Source organism: Streptopelia decaocto (genome assembly GCF_964273445.1).
Source record: "Streptopelia decaocto genome assembly, chromosome: Z".
NCBI lineage: Eukaryota > Metazoa > Chordata > Aves > Columbiformes > Columbidae > Streptopelia > Streptopelia decaocto.
This window is the reverse complement of record NC_138657.1, coordinates 15799790-15821746: the sequence shown is the minus strand read 5'-3', so window position 1 is coordinate 15821746 and position 21957 is coordinate 15799790. Positions and strand designations below refer to the sequence as shown.

The window sequence follows — 21957 nt, the reverse complement described above, 5'->3', positions numbered from 1 at the left end:
CGCTCCTCAGAGCTCAAAGGGGCTCCCAAAACTGCATCCGCGGTCTGCTTCTGGGTGGGAAGGAGAAGCCCTGAATGGTGTCCACACTGAGCTCCAAGCTCTGCATTCACCGCTGAGCCCTCCCAGGGCTGTGTCTGGGGTTGCTCTGTTTCCAGTGAGTGTTGCTGGAATTACCCGTGCCTACAAAAACAGGATAAGTGAAAAGAACATAACAGTAGCTTTTTGAATGAAATTGGGGGAAAGGAACAGTCTCATTTCCCTGTTAAGGCCTTGTTTCACTTCTATTTGATGTGTCTACAGAGATGTTGACAGTAATGATGACACTTGTGATTAATTATTAATACAACACTTAATAGGCTGAGCTGTGAGCTGAGACACTTCTGTCCAGGGTGTAAACACTGAAGAGAAAGGTGGAACAAGCACAGGGCACAGGGAGCTGGAGAAAGGGAGACAGCAACAGCACTACACACTTGATAGCTCTAAATTATTGTCCACAGGTTTTCACAGGTACTTCAGAGAGGAAAGCTTTAAAGAGAAATCTGGAGAAGAGTGATAACTTGTGAAAAAAAAAAAAAAGCCTTGAAAAAGGAGAATGATGTTTAGCCAGCAGAACAGATAGAAATGTGGAAAATATTTGTTTCTTTTGTCAAGTATATCTCCTAGAAGAGAACCCTATTTCAGCTTGATGCAGTCAGACATTTTAGAGACCATACAGGGAAACTGTGTCTACAGCTGTGGACACATCTGCAGGAAGATCCTGCAGGGTTCACTGGGTTGCTTTTAAGGCTTAAGACTTTAATTTTATACTTTGTAAAAATCACGAAGTTGGCTGAAGCCAAACTTCACAGATGGGAGTGAAAATGACAGCAGTCTGTTTTTGAGGGAGGATTATTCTGTCACGCAGGACACAATAGAGACCTCTTCTTTTACTACTCTAACAAGTTTTACTTCATGCTGGCATTCCTGCTTCAGAAGGGCACTGTCATGGGAAACGGATTCTGCCTGGAGACCAGACATTGTTCAGGATATCCCTTCTACCTCTGTGTGCTATTCAGCATTAACACAGCTGTAAGAAAAAGCCTAAGACTATTGAAATTTCTTTCTTCATCTCCCCCTTTCTCCTTGACAAATGTGTGACAAGGATGCAATTGTTTGAAAGCCCAGTGACGAAGAGAACAGAGAGCGAAGCCTTCAGACGTGCCTCAGTGATTTAGAAACCCACCCCCACAACTTGTGAAAGAGGTCACTGAAGGTCTTCCATAGGGTTCAACTTCCCAGCAGGTCTCTATATACCAAAGTAAAGGCACTTAAATGCCTCTAACAGATGACCCTTCTGCCGATGTTCCCACCTAGGATTACCCTGGCTCCCCGGGTGAAGAATAGCTCTTAGCCAACTAATAGATCACAGGCTCCTCTTTGAATATTTGCAGTTTGTACTGGGTAGCCGCCCATCCAGCCAGCAGGAAGTTGTTTCTTCATTAAGATGACTAAAGCTTTTGAAAGATAAAGGTAAGAGTTCTTCTGATGAATCACTGCACGGCTGCATTTAGGGAATATTATTTCTTGTTACCCAGAAGTTACTCAGCAGCCTGATAGTAATGAAGCAGGAACACAGCAAGGATGCTCAGGTGTTGATCTGTGAATACGTTCCCCTACCAGCCTCTAGCCCAGCCACAAAACCAGGCTTTATTTCCCTGCAGCTCCTAGGTTACCCTGGGCTTGAGGTGTGCTCTGTATCTTTGGCCCTCCTCAGTGTGAGCAGATGTGTGTGGACACAGCCTTTGCTGGGCAGTGAGGAGCACTGGGAGCCCATCTGCAATGGAAACCTGCATCCCACCACACAGAAACTATGTCCCCTTTCCTGAGAGCACCTCTGGTCTGCCTTCTAAACGCAGAGCAGTCTCCCTCCCAAGCTCAGCACTTGGTGAACTGGGCTCCCCATGCCAACCCCTTCTCTGCCTGAAGGATACCCTGAGGGGTCACACCTTCTCCCTCTGCAGAGCAGCTCCTGCTCCTTTGGGCTACATGCTGCCCCACGAGTGGGAGGGCATGGGAAGGAGGTGTTTGAGCCCTTTCCGCCAAGGCTGAGCTATTTAAAGGTTAATGGGCCAGAAAGAGGCACTGAGGGTCAGCATCACTTGTCCTCCTACTCAGAGCAGTGTTTATACATTTTATGCATTGGCTGCTTCACGTAAAAGCACTCCAGAAGTCCTTGGAGCAGGACAGGCACAATGGACCCTTTCTGGCAGGGACAACTGTGACTGCCAGGTGACCCTCTCAGAGTGCTATGCAATTTCAGCTGGAGAATGGGGCTCCTCCAGCCTGAGAATGACATGTAGCACAGCTCATGGTGGGATGGCATGGCTCTTGCTCTTCTGTGGCGGACAGAGATGATTCCAGTCGATCCAGGAGAGCCATTCCTGTACCCCTTCAGCCCCTTGAGGGACTGAGCATCTACCAGCAGTGCCACCATATTCAGTGAGTGCCCAGAGCAGTGCTGGCTGCTGTACCCCACCTCTGCTCAATGGCAAGAGCTGAACATGTTGTTGGGCCAATCCTTGCACATATGGGTCTGTATTTCCCAGTGCTGCTGCTAATCTGGTCACCCCTCTGTCCCTCTTTGCCCTCGGTCCACCCCAGGGGCCACAGGACCTGCCAGCTGTCCTACCTACAGATGACTCGTGGGGCCAGGAGCCCTGGCAGCCCCCATCCTCGTCCTTGCAGGCTCAGGGGGGAAAGCCTGGTGGCTGCCAGCACCAGGCACCCCAAGTGAATTTGCTTTAAGAACTTGGAGAAGGTCTCCCCAGCTCAGCTCCAGTTCTGCAAGCAGCAGTAAATTACTCTCCAACTGCAGAGAAGGGCTTGGGGGTACTGGTGGATGAAAAGCTGGGCATGAGCCAGCAATGTGCACTTGCAGCCCAGAAGGCCAGTCATATCTTGGGCTGCATCAAAAGCAGAGCGGCCAGCAGGTCAAGGGAGGTGATTCTGCCCCTCTGCTCTGCTCTGGTGACACCCCACCTGGAGTCCTGTGTCCAGCTCTGGAGCCCTCAGTACAGCAAAGACATGGACCTGTAGGAGAGGGGTCAGAGGAGGCCACAAAAATGATCAGAGGGCTGGAACAGCTCTGCTGTGAGGACAGGCTGAGAGAGTTGAGGTTGTTCAGCCTGGAGAAGGCTCCAGGGACACCTTGTTGCGGCCTTTTAGTACTTTAAAGGGGCAGATAAGAAAGACGGGGACAGACTTTTTAGCAGGGCTTGTTGTGATAGGACAAGGGGTAATGGTTTTAAAGTAAAGGAGAGGAGATTCAGGCTAGACATGAGGAAGACATTTTTTACACTGAGGGTGGTAAAACACTGGCCCAGGTTTCCCAGATAGGTCGTAGATGCCCCATCCCTGGAAACATTCAAGGCCAGGCTGGACTGGGCTCTGAGCAACATGATCTAGTTGAAGATGTCCCTGCTCATGGCAGAGGGGTTGGACTAGATGACCTTTGAAGTTCCCTTCCAACCCCATACTATTCTATGATTCTGTGATTGGCCCAAAAGCTGCCCTGCACAGTAGTATAGATACAGCCCAGGAGTAGTGACATGCCTATGAGCTTCAGATGCCTCCAGCTTGGGGCCAAGAGAGGTGTTTGGGCAGCAGACTTAGATCCGAAGTAATTTCATAAATCTGTGCACCAAACCTACTACACTGACTCAGAATAAAACCAGAAAGAAATGTCTGCCTTTCTGCTGTCTCTCTCCCTAAGTGACCCCTCCTGAAAACCCTCTAGGCTTCCAAAAGCAACCAACAAACAAACAAAATCAAAGAAATGCAATATGATGAAAACCAAAAATCTGGAGAAGAACCTCAGGCATCATTTAGAAAGGCACAGTGTCTTGCTCCGGCACTGTGCCATCTTTGCTCAATGCCTAGAAGGCTGGGAAAGGTTCTGGGAGAAAAGTCCGCTGCGCGGGAACATTTTAAGGTCCTGACTGATAATGAGTCATTGCTGCCAAATATGTCAGACCTTACTGGGTTAGGACATGGAATACATTATCCCTGATTCAAAAAGAGGAAACATGAGCTAAACAGAGGGAATACGTGCCCAGGATAATACCAGGAATCAGCTGAGGGTCTGGGATGAAGATGTACAGATTTCAGGGTCCCTGGAGCATAAGATGCAGGAGATGGAGAACCGTTCATCCCAATCCCGTAGCCATTGCCGTTATGTTGGTTCACGGGAGAGGAAAGATATGTCAAAAAAGGGAAGGTGACACCATGCCTTTGACACAGAGCCATTTCCTAAAGGTGAAGGAACAAGGGCAGAGTGGAAGAACAACACTCTGCCCCTAGAAGAGCTGTCTGAAGTCAGTTCACACCCCCGGGGACCATCCTGGTCCCTTGTTGCAGCCTCTCCATGGCCATGCCCCAGCCCTGCCAGGCTTTGCTCTCTCTGCACATCAGTGTGAGTCATCCTCTGTTTCTTTTTGCACTGCTTGGCAGGCTTGGGCAGCAGGGACTTCAGCGGGCAGGTCAGTCCAACTGCTCCTGTCACTGGAGGGTCCCAGGGCCGCCTGTGATGGTGGGTACTCCAAATTCAGGCCCATTGTCCTGTGTTACAGGGAAGGCAGAAGGACCACATTCTGTTCTTCCTGTTCACCCACGATGGGAATGGCACTCTCTGTGTCTGCTGTGGGTTTTCTATAGTGCCTTCAGAGCTTCCTTCTTTTTTTCCCCATCTCCTTCTGAATAGCTCTAAAGGCTTACCTTCCTCCTTTGTAGGAACAAAGAAACAGAGACGTTCTCAGCCAGATCATGAGCCAGATGTGCAGATTTCCATCTCACGGTGTCTCCAGACTATTAGCTGGGACTCTGCCTTGGTGTTTAGCTGACCAGACAGGAGCTGGGCAGCTGAGACAGATCTCATCTGGATCCATCAAGCAGGAGGACAAGTCAGCTCCGAGCCTCAGGCTTCCAGTGTATTTCATACTGGACTAGTTCCTACGTCTCTGCTTCACACAGCAGGACAAGCTATCTGTCGCATTAGTCCCACGCAAAGCTGGGTGTGGGCAGGAATGTGCCTGTTGAGCTGCCCGTAAGGGGAGAGGATCCCCGGTCATCACAGCGGGGTCTAGCAGCCGCTCCAGACAGGGAGCAGGAGCAAACCCCGAGAAGATATTGCCAGGTAGCTGGACCAGGCCATATTGCACATGACTGCTGTCCCTGCAAGGAGTTTGAGCAATAATCTGTCAGGAATTTGATCAGGAGCTAAACCCCAGTTACCAAACACAGGTTGCACTGGGCCAGCATGTGGGCACAAACCCTCTTTATGCTCTGTTTGCCCTTGTTTTGGCACTGACCCCACCATGAGCTCATCAGAAAACAGCTTCGTGCACAGCAGCCCTGTGAGATAGGCTTCTCTCCACACGTAGCCGTGGCCCTGGAGGCTCTCACAGTGCCGAAACACCCATCACTCGGTAGGGAGGTGAGGCAGCACCATCCGACTGACATGCACGCTGCATGGTGCCTTGGGTGAGGCAAAGGTTTGGGACCACAAAACCAGCCATGGTCAGTCCCCTGAGCGAGCACTATGGGGAGAGGCTGAACTCTGTGAGGGAAGAAGTGGGGACAAGCAGGAGACACTGAGTATTATTTTGGTCTTGCTAGTGAACTTAAAACAGCAACATGAGCTAACATTGCTTTGCTGGCCACAAAGATGATCCTTTTTGCCCAAGAAGTGCTGTAGGAAAGGGCATGCAGCAGCACACACCTCTTCACGCCACACTGGTAAGGTGGCTCCAGGGCTAGGTCAGTGTCTACACTGACAGCTGTGCCAAGCAGATGGATGTAAGGGGGAGGAGAGAGGACTCTCAAGCCCCAGGGTGTTGAAATGAAAACCCATTTGCCCATAACCAACCCTCCAACTTGCTGTGTAGCGGTGATGGTGGAGACATCAGCAGAACATACCATGAGACGAACCCAAGCCTAGTGCCCTCACCCAGGGTCCCCTGCTCTTGGAGGCTGCTCCTTCCAGCCCAGCCACACAGCATGCAAGGCCACCACTCAAGTCCAGGTCTCTCAGTGTCTGGACACCCCAAGGGCATTCCCATGACACAGCCTCAACCCAGGACCAAGGTCATGGTGCAGCCAGAGCTGCCACCACCCGCCCAGTTTTCCAGGCTGTATGGTTCCAGGTTGCTCCAGGAGTACATTTCTCCTGCAGCACACACTTGGCAGGGCGAAACTGCAGGGGAATGTGCCGGCATGCACAGCAGCCCCATGCTGCGCCAGCCTGGCCTGAGCCCCATGAGGGACCTGAGGAGGTTCCCACCAAGTCCTGGGTAGTCTTACAGCTCCAGCCCTGTCCTGTTTGTCGCTGCCAGAGATCCTTTTGCAGCTCAAATCTGCCCACAGAAAAGTCTGAAGAGTGGTGAGACACCAGTTGTCTCTGCTGAAGCTCTGCTGTGGGGACTCCAGCATTTCACTGCCTGCCAGGTATGACCACCAAGAGATCTACTGGGTCTCAGCTCTTCCATAAAGGCCAACTGGTTTTCTCCCCTACTGGCTTGCAGAACAGGACCTGCATCTACTGAAAGGCTGCAGCACTTCTGCTAATGTTCTGGCCATTTCAGAAATAACTTCCTTTAAATCTTCTTAGTGTTTTATGCCTCATAGCATATGATCTTTTTTAAGTGATTGCCTCATCTGAGCACAACTTTTCTGCAAATGCCACCTCTCTATTAATAAACAGGTGTGGGAAAGACTAGGATGGAAAAGTATCCTCTGTGACTCCATGATGCGTTTGCTTTTTGCTGTTACCACACCAACACCTTTATCTAACAAGGGCAAATGTTTTAAATAATAATGGAAAAAAATACCTTCTCTAATCTACTGTGAAGGGGAGCTCTCTCGAGCTATTACTCTGCAACCAGTTGGATATGTCTGCAAAAATTTCAGGTGAAGAAAGCAAACTAAAGTAGCTAAAAGACTTGCCGTAGGATCCAGAGAAAAATTATTTCTGTGTCTACTACAGCTGCAAGAAATCCAGCTTCCCTTTCCCCAGCCCAGATAGTTGGGCTGGGTTTGTACTTTCACCCCAACTACCATGTTGTTCTTGCTGGAGAAATCTGGTTGCAAATAACCTTAGGCCTTCGTCAAAACTTCTGTGCTGCTCTGTTTGGACTTGGACAGTGTAACCCCTGCTAAAAAATGCAGAAAATATTTCAAAGTCAAACTTTAAAGGGACAGCCATTGTTTTATTTGTGTTTAATTAAAAATAATAATAATTGTTTTCCAGTCCCATGGTAATTAGTAATCCAATCTACAGCTCCCATGGGAAAGAAAGAGCCTCTCTTTCTGGAACAAGTGTGCTCGAATATTGACTTGCTCTAGACGTTGCCAAGGTTTTGAGCACAGCAATTTGTTGGGAGGGGGTTTCCAACTTTGACTCGGTAGCAGTTAAACTGTCGTGCTCCAAACCACAGAGTTTTACTACGACCTCCATTTCCCTTTGTTTTACCTGAACTTCTCATCCCGCTCTGCAAATCCTATGCCAGAATGAGTCATTCCTGCAGGATTAGCTCTTACTTTTCAACTCCTCTGTCAGTGTTGTCCAGACTAGTTCTGAGGAGAAAAAAAATCGACACTCCCCACTCAGCGTTAACAAGTGACTGAAAGAAATTACCTCCAGTGCTCAGCTATGTACAGTGAGCCAGCAAGGACCACCCGTCTCACCGGTGCGACCGAGCCCTCTGCACGGTACAGCCACGCTGGCAGCCCCAGGGAATGGGACGATGTGCCAGGACCCCCCTCCTGTCAGTCACTCCCCCTTGCTGCTGTGGTCCACGCAGGGATGGTGGCTTTCTCCTCACCCCAGTGGGGGAGTCCCAAGGACCATGTGCGAGGACCCGCAAGAAGGATCAGGGGCACGTGGGGTGCATCATCTTGGTTTTCACTGTCTGAGTATTAATGGGGCTGGGTTCACCCCATAGAATCATAGAATGCTTTAGGTTGGAAGTGACCTTCAAAGGTCATGCAGTCCAACCCCCCTGCAATGAGCAGGAACATCTTCAACCAGATCAGGTTGCTCAGAGCCCTGTCCAGCCTGGCCTTGAATGTCTCCAGGGATGGGGAATCTACCACCTCTCTGGACAACCTGGGCCAGTGTTTTACCACCCTCATGGTAAAAAATTTCTCCCTCGTGTCTAGCATTCTGTGGTCCTCCTGCCTTTGGGGTGGAGGGACCTCCTGGAGGTCCCTCTGTCTGATGACTGCCAAGTCAGCCCTGGGCCTCTTGTGTTTAGTGCATGGTTCAAGCTGGAGAGTCTTCAGCTCTTGGTCTTAACTTGCTGGCAGCAGATCTTAGCCTGTTCACGCCCTACGGACCTTTTCTTATGCTCACATCTAAATAAACACGTTACACAAAAAAAACCTTGTTTGTTTGTTTGCTTGTTTGTATCTTCACATTTCATTTTCCACCTTTCCCTTGTTCTTTGTTTTTTAAACTAGTAAAGACACTCTCACATAGCAAAATTGCATTGTCTCGTAGCAAGATAAAGAGGAGGGAAACTCAAAAGCCTCAAAAAGATGCCACTTTTCTTCCCTTTCCCTGTCCAAAACATAATCGTGGAAGTGATTGTTTAAATAACTTCTGGAATATGTGTTTTCTGATAATGGTTCAGCACAGTGACAGATCTATGATTTGCATATAAAGATCCAGACTGCATAAGCAAAACTATCAGAGCCAGCTGGGAGAAATAAGATCTGAGCACCTGGCATTTTGAGAATTCATTTTGCTTGTGTCCATAGGTCATTTTCCTATATAGTTGACAGGATTTGAGCTGACTTGACAAAAACTCCTGGCAATGGTGTTTCTCCCACAGTGACAGAGACAACTGCAGAAATTATGGGGTTTCTGATCCAGCCTTTTGCTCAAAGGAGGGTTATATCCCACGTGAGACAACCTTGCTCAGAGTCACAACCAGCTAAATTTTAAAATGCCAAAAGGACAAAGATCCTACCATCCTTTTGAGAAACCTGTCCACAGCATGAGTTATGGACTGGTCACGGAACAGTTAAGACCAGACTGTCCAAAATGAGGAGAGGTTTCTTAAACTTTTTGCTGTCCCTGGAAATATACACAGTAGAGCATGTATTTTTAATAACAGCACAAAACTTACAAACACTTATTTCTATCCAGATTACCATGACCAACGTGCTTTTGGAAACATCTTTGGCCTCAGATAAATGCTGGGCAGATGCTTATCTAGTGTAAATCCCCACAGGGATTGCTGAAGGTCAGAGAGCAGCAATGAGAACAAAAAGGCTGAAGGAAAAAAACAGGAGCTCTTTGTAAAAGTATAATATTCAGATTTTGTCTGCCAGTGCGAATAAACTCAAACTATCCTCACCTTACTTTTTTTTTTTTTTTTTTTTTTTTTTTAGGATAAAGTCTATTTTTTACATCCCTCACTCACGGAATCATAGCAGTTGGTAGTGCTGCGTTTTACTGATCCCACATCAGTCCCTACCCAACATCTGAATTCATGGATGGCAGTGGTACCCACAGCTCACCCTACAGCCAGCTGTGATTTACCATCCAGCGGTGCTTTACGCATTGCACAGGCACATACTACTGCATGCACACATGCCATTTTCAGCACAGTTTTCCTTGTCTCAGTCAGGGTTCCACACGTGCTCCCCATCCTGGGCATCCGTCTGGCTGTGCCCAAGGCCAGGAAGGAGCCCAGTGAGGCTCCTCAGCTGTGACTGGGAGCTGCTTTCAAGCTGGGGCTTTCACTTCTGGCCCCATGGCCACACTGTGGCTGTGCCTGTGTCCCACCTGACAACCCTTCATGCAGACCTTGACCCATTGTCTTGCCTTCCCAGCTCTGCCTGTGACCTGCCTCATCGCTAAGGACTTCTCCTGAAAACCTCGAAGCGTCAGAAACCTGACACAAAAGTGCTGGGTGGCCGGACCCACCTACTGAGACACCTTATTTTTGTTAAACAAGTAGAGTTGTGCAAAGCATGCTGAAAGATGCAGTTTCCAGGCAAGGGCAACATCTGGCTTGTTTAATCACCATTTTATTGGTGATTTTATTCGGTTTAGAGAGAAAAAAAAAAGAAGAAAAGAACCTAACAGTACTAGAAGTTCATTCATGCTCTTTGTAGACCAGTTCCAGAAAGCCGTGACATTACTTTTCATGTTTGTTTGCTTGTACCAAAGTGATGCTGAGAATTAAAGTCCTTGATTCCAGGCCAAGACCTGGAGGAGAAGATGCTTTGGTGGGCACAGATTTTTTGTCCATCCCTTCAAGATCTTCCCCACAAAACAAACCTCCCAACCAGAATTAGAGCAAAGGCTCTTCATCTTTTTCCATCTCCAGCCCTAGCTCTTCCTCTTCACATTTCCTGCTTGTCCACCCTGCTTCTCCTCTTCCTTTTCTTTCCCAGTGTCCCTCTGCTTCTCCTATCTACTTGCTCCCAACACCTTTTCTTTCCTTTCTCTCCTAACACTACAGTTTGGCCAAAATGACCTGTCCCCCCTCCATCTCATGCTGAAGTGCTGGTTAGGAAAAGCTGATGTCTAGGGCAATGTGGTTCCATCTGCAACAAACAACAATTATTTCAAAATAATTTATACAAGTAAAGCAGGATATTTGCAAAGATATTTTGTTCACAGTAAGGCAATTAATTAACTAAAATAATTACCCTTAAATAAAATTCCCAGCTCCCCAAATTCTCTCTAAACTGCTGCATTCTATCTTTTTCTGTCAAACGTCAAGTTTTACCACTAGCTGCAGAGCGGGATGAACTAGTGCTCCGGCAAGCAAAATTTGGTTTCAGATGCTAAGCCACTCTTCCCTCCCACAAGCCCCAGGGTCTTGCTGGCCCCACAGGCCCCTTGCAGGATGTCCCATCAGACCGCAGTGACGCCAGATGGGAGCCAGCAAAGCAGACAGGTCCCAGCAGAGCACCTGGGAAATGTAAGAGGAGGAGACATTCATCCTGCAAGATCTAAGCCACCACTACGTCCTACAAGCTTGGCTTTTACCTGTCCTACCTGTCAGTGGCATGAGCAACACCAACGATGGTGGCCCCACATGCAGAAGCAATTCTTTGGCTGGCTGGTTTCCCTTCCTTGTACATTCTGCAACAGCTTCACTGCTGCTATCACACTAAGACACAAACAGAGGAAACTTCACCCAAAGCTGACACCGGTTGCCTTCAGTGACCATGGAAGGCTGTGAGTGGCAGGGAAGGCTTGGAGGCGAAAGGTGAATCTTGCTACAAGGAGGGTGAATGCCAAAGTCCTAGGCCACCCTTAGAGAGGATTAAACCTCTTTAAGCTGTTGAATTGCTGGCCAAATAGGGCATTTGATAGGCAAAATAGAAAGAACTTATTTCCATGCCAACAGAGCCTGGTAGCTATTCAAAGATACCCATCCGGAAGATTTTCATGAGGTGCTGAAATGCACAGGCTTCAGGGGAGCAAGGGCCATGCAAACCTCACAACACCTGCAATAAAAAAGCATAGCAAGTGATTTTTGGTTTAGAGCAGACAGTGTAACTCTATTTTGCATGTTCCCAGAAAAAGTCAACTCCTCCCTTTTACAGCATCTGACAGATCTGCTCATCTCCCAGTGATTTTCTGGCGATGCAAAGGCAATAATAGGCAGCTTATTCTATTGAAAGACAGCTACAAAAACTGCTTATGGAGGAGGACAAAGTAAAGTGTCAAGGCCCACCCAGATCAGGCTGGATTCACTATGCTTCCACCAGGAAGGTGTCTTCTCCTGACTGCTTACATCAGATGCAGTGTTTTCTACCGCTTTGGTTCGTAGCTCTGTTATCTTTGCTAAATGAGCCTCTCATTGCCAGTTTGCACAGTGAGGTTGCCTGTTTAACCTGCTAGTTAGGCAGCACAGACCAATGTTTCTATGACAAGCTGTGTTCCTCCTCACAAAACCCGGTGTGGGGTGAGCCTTATTTGCAGCAAGAGTCACTCCTGGCCCATGTTCAGCCTCGTGCACCCCGTTCCCCAGCTCCTCTGCAGCAGAGCTCCAGTTCTGCCCATCACTTCCCAGATGCGACAGATGCAGGTTGTTATCCTGCCCCAGTGCACCACCAGCACCGCTCCTTTGCTGGGCTCTGTGAGCTTCCTGGTGGTCCAGCGCTCCCACTTCTGGTGGTCCCTCTAGGCTGAGGCTCTTCCCCTCCTCGTGTCAGCCTCTCTCTTCTAGTCCAGCACTATTGTCACCCTATAGCACCAACCCCACATGTCACCCATGCTGTGTGACAGGCCTCCTGCACAGCAAACCACTGCACTCACACCAAATTGCCCCCAGCAAGGCAGGAGGGGGTCCCAAGGGAGCAGGCAGGCATGATGCCCTGCTCTGAGAGAGCCTGTCCTGCCCACGTGTGCCTTCACCTGTCCCAGCACACTCTCTGCAGATCATCCATGAGTTAGGGGAGCTACTGGGCTGTCAGACAAGCAGGGTGACCTCTCTTGCTGCCCTCCAGCCCAGCCCAGGTGGAACCATGCTGGATAAAGACTGACGCTCCTCATGAGCGTCATGAACATCCGATTAGAGTATGCAATGAAGACATCCCACTAGTCTTTCCAGCCTCTTCTGCCATGTGGCTGAACTCTAGGTGGCAGCTGCACATCAGTTCTCCTTCAGAGGCTCTATCTTGATCCTCATGTCACACTCTAGATATAAAGTGTTCCCAAAGTCCATGTGATCACCTATCTGCTTCTGTTTCCCACTAACTGCAGTCAGTGCAAGATGTCTTAAGTCCAGTGACTTTGGACACTTCGTTGCAGAACATGATCTGAAAGTGAATGAAGTGTCTCTATCACCCGTCTTGTTCCAAGAGACTCAGGCTTGTGATCTCCTCTCAGATCTTAATCATGAGCTGCAGGTAGGGCTCCTTTGTCAGAAAGTGTCATGAAGTGTCTGCCTGTGATGCTCTCCACACTTCCAGCAGCAAAGTCCTTGCACCCAGCACAGAGACAATAAAAAACACAAACTTGCCGTCCCATTGCAGAGTCAGCTGAGCTTGTGGCGCAGGCTGTGCCATGGGGTATGTGATCTCACTTCATTTGCGTTCAGCCAATCTGATCTGTGATTTTGGCTCTGCTGAACTCTTGACTTGAGGCACATTAAATGCAGCTCTGCTGTTCCTGGAACACAGAGGCAAAACAAAATATTTCCTCCCTTCAAAGAGGAGAGGAATTCTGATGGTGGAACCAAAACTATGAGTGTGCTGCACCTGAAGGGGCTGTCCACACATTTATTATCTGTTTCCCTCTGTTTTGTTTGAGGTGGGACAAGACACTCAGGTCACAGGGCTAATGGAGAGCAGGGCTCCCCAGTAGTTTATTCTTGAGGGATCCAAATGATGCAGTTTGTAATACGGGAGCAACTGAGTGGAGAATGAACCCTAAAGGACTAGATTTTTTTCCATGGGTGGAAATTGATTTTGGAGATCCAAGCAGTTGGGATTTTGGCTGGGGTAATTCTCTGGCACCCATTGGACCTAGCGAACTCCAGTCCTGAGGGGCCGAGGCACAATGCCACTGTGCAGGGTACACTCTGTAGTGCCTGATCTCAAGATCGGTGAGCATTTTGCTCAGATGAAGGCTGCAGATCTTAGCATAGGCAGGATCTGAACTGGGAAATTTAGACAGAAAAAATGCTGACTCTAAATTTTGTCCCAGGGACCAAAAGAAAGTCCAAAAGCTATAGCTTTTGTATGGCTAATATTCCCGTAGACATCATATATTTTCTTTTGCATTGTGAACCCCAAATGTTTAATCAATGCATGGTATTCTGCATTTTACTTATCTTTGTCCCTCCTCCAGTGTAGCTGAATCTTTTAAAGAGAAAAAAAAATGTTCACAAACATGAAAAGCACAAACTCTTCTGCTCCAGCAACAGGCACTGCTTTGATTTATAGATGGAGGAGATCTGCAGTCTAAGATCCACCTGGGTAAGTCTGAGTTTCATGTTTCCCATAGCTCCCTGCCCACAGGAACTGGTACTCAAAAGAGACGTGAGTGGTTAAAATGCAATGTACTCCTGCTCCCTCAGTGGAGAGCTGAAAATCTTTTGAAATAGGCTGATGATCATGTCTGATTGAAAATAGTCTCCAGGCCACCAAGTTATAAACTTCCACTTCACTCTCAAATAGTGGCACTACAGCTTAACCCGCATGATGAGGAAAGGAGAAGGGACAAGAGTTACCACATACTGTTTGGGTATCCATTTCACTCTGCTTACGTGCTGGGCTCTGCCAAGGAAAGTGCTTTCCTGGAAAAGGGTTTCCATCACCAGCAGGGAGGCAAAAGCAGCTGTTCAGTACACCACCCCACCTCAGCGCACTCCTCTTTCATTCCCCATCCTTGACAAGTGCTAAGTGAAGCACGATCTGACTTTGCCCTCTGGAGGCATGGAATTGGCATGGCGCAGAGACCCACAGCCCCAGAGATGACTGAAGTATGCAACTGCTTTTAAGAAAATCTGATAAAAAAATTAATCTCCAGCTACAGCTTCCTGTGAGACAGAGGGCAGAGCATTGCAGGTGAGGCAGCCTCACCACTCCTCTTCCGTGCTGAAGGCATCAGTTTCTTGGTTCCTCCAGGACAATATTGCCCCAGTGTTTTGTGTACTTCAAGAATATGAGTGTCAGTGTGGGAGGCTGATTTTTCTTGTGGCACAAACTGCAGCTTGCAATTTGAAATACTGCCACACGTCTGCATCCAGCTACTGGGACCGCACACCTGGGTTCTCAGAGAGTGCCACTTTGCAGTTTATTCTGCTACCTCCCAAATCACTGGGAAGCTGCACAAAGAAGAGGGTGGCCAAAGAATACAGAGTTCCCTTATTTAGTTAGAAACCAAGGCTGGTGTTTGTTTGCCATGTGCAAATAGGTCCTCACACACACTGATCCTTACTAAGCAGAGAAACAACTTTGTCGGAAACTTCCAAGGGAGCTGTTTCACTAAGATGAATGTCTCCAACCTCCCCTTGCTCCCTTAAATACCATTTGTGCAAAGGCCAAGAGGGCTTTGGGAAAGCTTTTCTCACACAGATAGACTCAGCAGTGCACTGGTGACATGAGTTTTGGGAGAACTAGCAGGAGGCACCAAGACATGGGTAGGATCAGCTGTACAGCCATGCACAGCACCTGCACACCTGTGAGCACCCACCTCTCTGCACACCCATTCCTCTGCACACACATCTGCCCACAGCCATTCCCGCATACTTGTGGACACTTATGCGTTGGACCCAGCCACACACCTGTGCACACTGGCATGTGTTTGTATGCATGCCCATATGTCAATGCACACCCATGAACTCTCCTGCACATCTCCAGCCCCACATCAATGCCCTTGCACACCCACATACCTGTGCATGCTCGCCTTTGCATGCACACACTGACCCTCTCCATCCCACCTCTAGGACCTCCTGCCATTCCCTTTATCCTCTGGCTACAAGGATCATCATGCCAACAGGTGAGGAGGCTGTGCTGCCCTCAGCCCTGCAGATGGGTGCTACAGGGGTATGAGCCCTGGGCAACTGTTTCTTGCTAGCTGGGTGTGCTCGTGGAACGTGTTCTGACCCACAGCCCTGGGCTCAGATTCTCAGCCCCCAGTATTCGAGCAAGCAGCAGGGAGCTGAAAGTAAGTATGTCCCAGCAGCAGCCCATGGAGAGCTTGGCATCCTTCATGGTTGGAAGGATCATGTACCTGGAGGTCCTGTGGTACAGCAATCGGGAACAAAAGCAGGTCTGATCAGGGGAAAAACAGGACCACAGGAGCCCAGCTCAGTGCTGAATCGCTGTTGGGGACTGGAGCTGAAGGCTCCAGTCTGCACATTTAATTCGTTGCTACTGCTTCACTACCGCAAAGCATGGGGCTCCATGGGCAGCACTGCCCGGAGTCGGCAACCCCGGCAGCGGCGGCGGCCCCTCACCTCTCCCCACCGGCCGACAGCCGAACCGGCCCCAAAGGCCGCGGACCTTACGGGGAAAGGCGCTGGAAATGCCCGACACCGAGAGCCCCCTTCACCGGGACCCCGGAGACGCCCCCGTTCCGCTCGGTGCCCGCCGGACCCCCGGACCTGCGCACACTCGACGGCGGCGGAATCGTGGCGCCCCGACGGCGCTGGGACGGGGACCACGGGAGGGGGGCGGGCGGGGGGTGCCGGCGCAGGGTGCTGCCCCTGCCCGCGGCTGCGGCGGCACGCCCGGCCCTGCCCGCGCCTCCCGGGCTACGGGGCGTTGCAGGGGGAGTGCCGGCCGCCCGGGCGCGAAGCCGCCGGACACCGCCGCATAAAAGCGGCGGCGGTGCCGCGCTGCGCCTCCTCGGCTCGGCCCGGCTCGGAGCCGCCCCGACGGCCGTATGACCGCCGAGAGCCGGCTGCCGCCGGGTCCCCCGCCGCCGCCACTGCCACTGAAGGTGGACGCGGCGCCGCCGGGGGAGGAGGCGGCGGCGGCGGCGGGGGCGCGGGGCGGACGGCGGCGGCGCAAACGGCCGGCGGAGCGGGGCAAGCCGCCCTACAGCTACATCGCCCTGATCGCCATGGCCATCGGGCAGGCGCCCGAGCGGCGGCTGACTCTGGGCGGCATCTACCGCTTCATCACCGAGCGCTTCCCCTTCTACCGCGACAGCCCCCGCAAGTGGCAGAACAGCATCCGCCACAACCTCACCCTCAACGACTGCTTCGTCAAGGTGCCGCGGGAGCCCGGCCGCCCCGGCAAGGGCAATTACTGGACGCTGGACCCCCACGCCCGCGACATGTTCGAGAGCGGCTCCTTCCTCCGCCGCAGGAAACGCTTCAAGCGCAGCGACCTCTCCACCTACCCGGCCTTCCTCGCCGAGCGCCCCGCCGCGCCCTGCCGCCTCTTCCCGCTGCCCGCCCCGCCACCCGCCGCCGACCTGCCCCCGGCCCCCGCCGCCTCCTCCTGTGCCTTCGCCGCCTCCGCCTTCCCCGCTCAGGGCTGCTCTGCCGCCGCCCTGCACCACACCTACAGCCCCCTGCCCGCTGCCCACGGGCCCTACGCGCCGGGCGGCCCGGGGCAGCTGTACGCGCCGTCGGGGCGCATCGTGCTGCCCGCCTCGCCGCCCGCCCCGCCGCCGGCTCCCGCGGGGCTCTACGGCCGCCACTCCCCCGCGCCCTACCCGCCGCTGCCTCACACCTACGGAGCCGGGGGGCAGCTGAGCGCCGCCGACCCCGGGCCGCGGCACGGCACCTACCCCGGCGGCCCCGACAGGTTCGTCCCGGCGCTGTGACCCAGCCCGGGCGAGACCGGGCGGCCCTACGGCGCGGACCGGAGCCCGGGAGAGGGGCTTGCTGCGGTGCTCGCCTGGTGCCGCTGAATCCGGGACTGCCCAGGAAGATGCTGGAGGACCTTGGGCTGCATCTCCACCACCTGTCCGGGGCTCCTGGTGAGGAGCACTGCCGCCAGTCGTGGGGGACTGCCCAGCCCGGTCCACTCTAGCCAGAGAAGCCCTGGGGACTCCCAAATGCCTGGATGGGGCAAACAGCCCTTTCCACTTCTACTGCCTTTCCTGGGACAGGTGCTCGAAGCTTCCTGGCATGCTTACCCCCTCCTGGTGCACCAACCGGCCCCCTGGTCTATCCGGGAAGACCTCACTTGTAAAAATCTCTCCGCCGATTATTTTATTTGCAGAACAAAAAGTCTGCTGGGATGAGGGAGTGGGGAGGCAAGGGGAAGTGTTCCCCAGCCTCTTGCAGCCAAAGCTGTAAAAGTGGGATGCATAGCACTAATGTGGTGGCATGTCCCTGATTTTGTGCAGGGCTACCGCATGAGTGCCAGACTTTGCACCAACACCAACGTGGTCAGGGCTGTGAAAGGTTTGGATGTTGGGGTTGCAGCAAATCGGATTCTTCCGGGGTCATGCTGTGTGCTGCAGGGGCGGGAGAATGGTGGGATTGGAAGTATAAAGACTTTTGCCACAAGCACGCTCAGCCCCTGGAAGAGGGACCCAGTGAGGCTGTGGGATCTCTGCCCATGGAGGTCTTCCTAGCTGGATTGGACAGAACCTGAGTGACCTTATCTGGCTTTGGAGTTGGATCCCACATTTAATTTGGACCTGCTCTGAGTGGAGACCTGGTCCAGAGATCCATGGAGGTCCTTACATCTGAAATTACTTTGATCCTAAGTTCCACCCAGCTCTGTCTATAGCATAGAGAAATCAGCATGTATGGATGAAAACTTTCCTTCCTGAAACAAGTGAGAGAGGCAGGAGATGGTGCCTTTTCATCTTCGATTGCTCCCCTTTCAAGCTTTCCTAGGATGGAGAAAAGGCTAGAGGAAAATTTGCAGAGGGGACGACTGATAGGAACAGCCATGAAAGGCAAAGACTTGAAAATGGACCCATGGGGAAGCTCAAGGAAATCCATCCCAACAGATCCCACCACCCTTGGAAGGGGCCCAGGAAGCTGGTAGATGCCCATGGCACTGCCTGGGGCTGCGAGCAGAGGTGGAGCAGATGTAGCCCTGCCATTCTCCAGATCTCCTCATCCAGCTCCTTTTTTCCTGTATAGGTTGGAGCCTCTGTGACCAGGGCCAGAAGGAGGTTGGTGAGGGGTACTGCAGCGTGGTGGGGCCTTGAACGCGGAGAGGTAGGTGGAAAGTGCAGCTAGAACCTCAGGAGTTTTAGAAGAGCAGAGAGCATGCGTGTACACCAGGGTCTGCACCACAAAAGGGTGCAGATCATAGTATAACTCAGGTGGGAAAAGACCTTGGGAAGTTTCTGTTCTGACCTTGTGCTCAAAGCAGAGTCAGCTATGAGTCAGACCAGGTTGCTCTGGGGTACCTATTTGAGTATTAACAACCTCCAAGGATGGAGACAGCACAGTCTCTTTTGGCAACTTGACTGTCCTCATGGGGAGAAAGTTTCCTTGTATTCATTCAGTACCTCTCTAGCCTCATTTCATGTCTGCTGTCTCTTGTCCTGCTGCTGTGCTCTGCTGAAAAGAGCTCTGATCCCATGAAAACACCTGTACCTTCTGATCCATGGAGGACTTTTCAGATAGAGTCCTCAGCAGGATAGTATTTGTGTAGATGTAGGTTCCATGCCCTCTTTGGGTGCTAAGGTCCACGTATTCGAGTGAGACATGAAAGGGAGAAAATGGAGTGGAGCAGGAAGGTGGTTGGGTGTCCCCACAGCATGGTTTGGGCTGGAGGAGGCTCAGACCTTCTGCAGTAGGTGGACAGGGGATGTTGTATGTCTGCTTTCCATGTAGCTCTGAGGTAGGAGGTGAGTGTTGGATTCAAGGCACCCATCCCTCTCTCAGGGTGGTCAGGATACCATGTGATGGGTGAGCCACCTCATGGATTGGGAGGCTGGGCCTGGTACTGCTGCCACTTGTCCATGAGGACTTTTTCATGGTACTGCAGGGAGCTCTGCTGCCTGCACACAGAGCTGGGAAGATTGCATTGCTGTCAGTGGGGGCACAGGTGGTGAGTGGAGACCTCATACACGTCTGTTGGGTGCTGAAGTGAATCAGATTTTTCCCTTCTTTGCTTTTCCCCCTGAAGAGCTGCATTGTCTCTTTCAATGTCCTTCCCAGTCCCAGCATGTCTAGAAACTGCTTCCACCCTGGAGAGAGCAGAGTCCTGCCACTGTGGCTTGGCTGCCCCAGCCCAAGGCTGGTCTGTTTGGCAGCTGTGCTAGCTCCTCTCCCAACTTCTTCTTTCACCAGCTGCAAGAGAAGCTGTAGGCCTGCTGTGTCAGCTCTTTTGACTGCTGGCTCTGCTTTCATCGCTTGCAAAGACTGGACTGTGTCCCTTTGCTAGCAAGTCATGCTGACCTCTTTCAGGTGTGGGGGCAGCTGGTAGAGGAATTTTCCTGCCTCTTAATGCCTTCCTTCATTCCTGTAGGAGCACTTATCAATGTGGACTGGATCATTTTCCTGAGCCTAAAAGCCTCCTGGCCCTTGTTCCTCTTACTTCAACCTGGTCTTATTCTCTGCTCCAGCTCTGGTGCTGGTCTAAATTTCAGTCTGAAAAAAACAGTTACCAGTGATGATATATGTCTTGTGTAAGCTGCTCCTGACCTCAGATAGCACTTGCAGCAAGTTCAGGAAGCAAAACTCAGTGGCTGGAGAAAATGCGTGATAGATCTTGATGACTCAGAAAGCAGAAATTGAGAAGGTTCACTTGTGTTTTGTTTGCAGATAAGGTCTAGATGCTTGTTCTTATTTCTCTTCAGATCTTTTATACCTACAAACTAGGGAAACTAGACATACCTAGGTAGTAGATGTTCTGCAGCAGGTGCAGTGATGAGCCTGCTGCGTCAAGGACCTGAGACACATGGCCATGAACTCCTTAAATTTCAGCCACAAGCGGCGGTAAATGCTGGGCAGGAGCTTTGTTCTCAGTGAAGAGCTACATGCACCCTTGAGGGGATGCTACTTTCATTCCAGGTCTGTCCAGGCTCTACCTTATGGCAGCAGGATGTGCTGACCCTGTGCATGTGGCTATGTGTCTCATGCGATTGTGTGACCACTATCAGAGGAAGATACAGTTGTCCCATCCCTAGGGAGCTGTGGGGTTGGGCCTGTATGTGAGGATATGGGGATATGCCATGGGGATATGTTAGACAACTGGATCCCAATGCATGCTTGTGCCATGGGGATATGTTAAACATTTGTATCTCAATGTATTTTTGGCTGGCACTTTGCTTGTAATTCTCAAGCACTGTCCATAACAAGGAAAATTTTGATTGCTGGAAGCTTTATGGTAAATATCTGAGGGCCTTCCTTTTAGCAAAGCTAGTCTAAAGTTCAAACTAGTCTTTTGATTTCTTGGAGATCAATCCAATAGGTTTGGGTTATAACCCTGTAGGAAACACTAAGTGTAAGCACTGATGAGAAGAGAGAAGGGCCTTGAAAGTGCTCATTCCTCAAAGGACAGAGCCTCTTGGTTCCTGTTCTTCCTGAGTTCTGGAATGGTCAGGCCCTGTGATGACTTTGAGAAAGAGTTGGAATTATTACAGCCTATGAGAACATTTTGTTATATATTGGAGATTTTTTGTATTTACTCTTCTACTTTCCTTGTAATGGAAATAAATATTTGTCCTGTTGTTTGTAATTAAGTGTCTCTCTGAGTTTTTCAAGCATTCCCTGTGCTCCTGAGACAAGGAGAGCGATGATACAGAGCAAGATACACACCATGTTGCATTTTCCTTTGTCTGTCATACGTTGGCTTTTTTTCATCTGCTAGGGTTGCTGAAGACATCAGAAAGAGGGAAGGGGTGGCAAGGTCAGGCCAAACTTCTGCAACTGCCCAAGTCACCAGCCTGCTGTCAAGTTCTCCTGTCAGGCCATAAGTGTGCCCCAGACATCAATGCATGAAGCTGCAGTCCACTGAGAGGCCTCTGCTAATAAGAGACAGGTAGAGAAGCTGAGTTTACTACCTGTGATAGGAACACAAACTGAAGAGATGGGCAGGGGAATCATACCTGGCATTAATTACTCTCTGATTGCTCCAGCATGAAGCCAGGCCAGCTGGAGAAGGTTTCACTTCTGGAGACAATGTTGTGTTGCCTGTCCTGTGGAAGCAGAACGTGTAATGCTTGGTCTTGCTTCTTGCACCCCAGGCCAGTGAGGTTTTTTGGCTGCAGAGATGGAGTTCCCACAGCCCTGAGCTGACACAGTGTTCAGCTTGTGTAACAGCAACGTCTGTGGGAACAATTCATCAAGAAACAACTGTAGCTAATGGAAGGTGTTACAGGCCTTTAAGGGCAAATCCATTCTTCAGGGCAATGATCTGGCTTGCACATCGCTAAGACAGTGGCAGATGCCGACCCTTCTCCTGCTGAGAGGGTGGTGACCAACTTTGCAATGGGTTTTGAGGGAAAGTGAGCTCTGCAGCTGGTGCCCTGTCAACAGCCCAAGCTGCCTGGAGGGCTATGGATGAGGTGAAAACAGG

At 50.8% G+C, this 21957-nt stretch overlaps 1 protein-coding gene and 1 long non-coding RNA gene across 2 annotated transcripts; one reads left to right on the top strand and one right to left on the bottom strand.

The window, feature by feature from the left end:
* Positions 1 to 10053: 10053 nt before the first annotated feature.
* Positions 10054 to 16192, bottom strand: LOC309451309. The gene is made up of 3 exons (XR_014186226.1): positions 16116 to 16192; positions 11051 to 11505; positions 10054 to 10593 (listed from the first exon to the last, which is right to left on the bottom strand). It is a non-coding gene; the product is annotated as an uncharacterized lncRNA (long non-coding RNA).
* Positions 16193 to 16392: 200 nt separating this feature from the next.
* FOXE1 (forkhead box E1) lies at positions 16393 to 17287 on the top strand (the record flags this gene model as incomplete). Its single annotated transcript, XM_082074905.1, has 1 exon — positions 16393 to 17287. The coding sequence occupies exon 1, from the start codon at positions 16397 to 16399 to the stop codon at positions 17285 to 17287; it is 891 nt and encodes a 296-aa protein (XP_081931031.1). The 5' UTR covers positions 16393 to 16396.
* Between the last annotated feature and the right edge of the window lie 4670 nt (positions 17288 to 21957).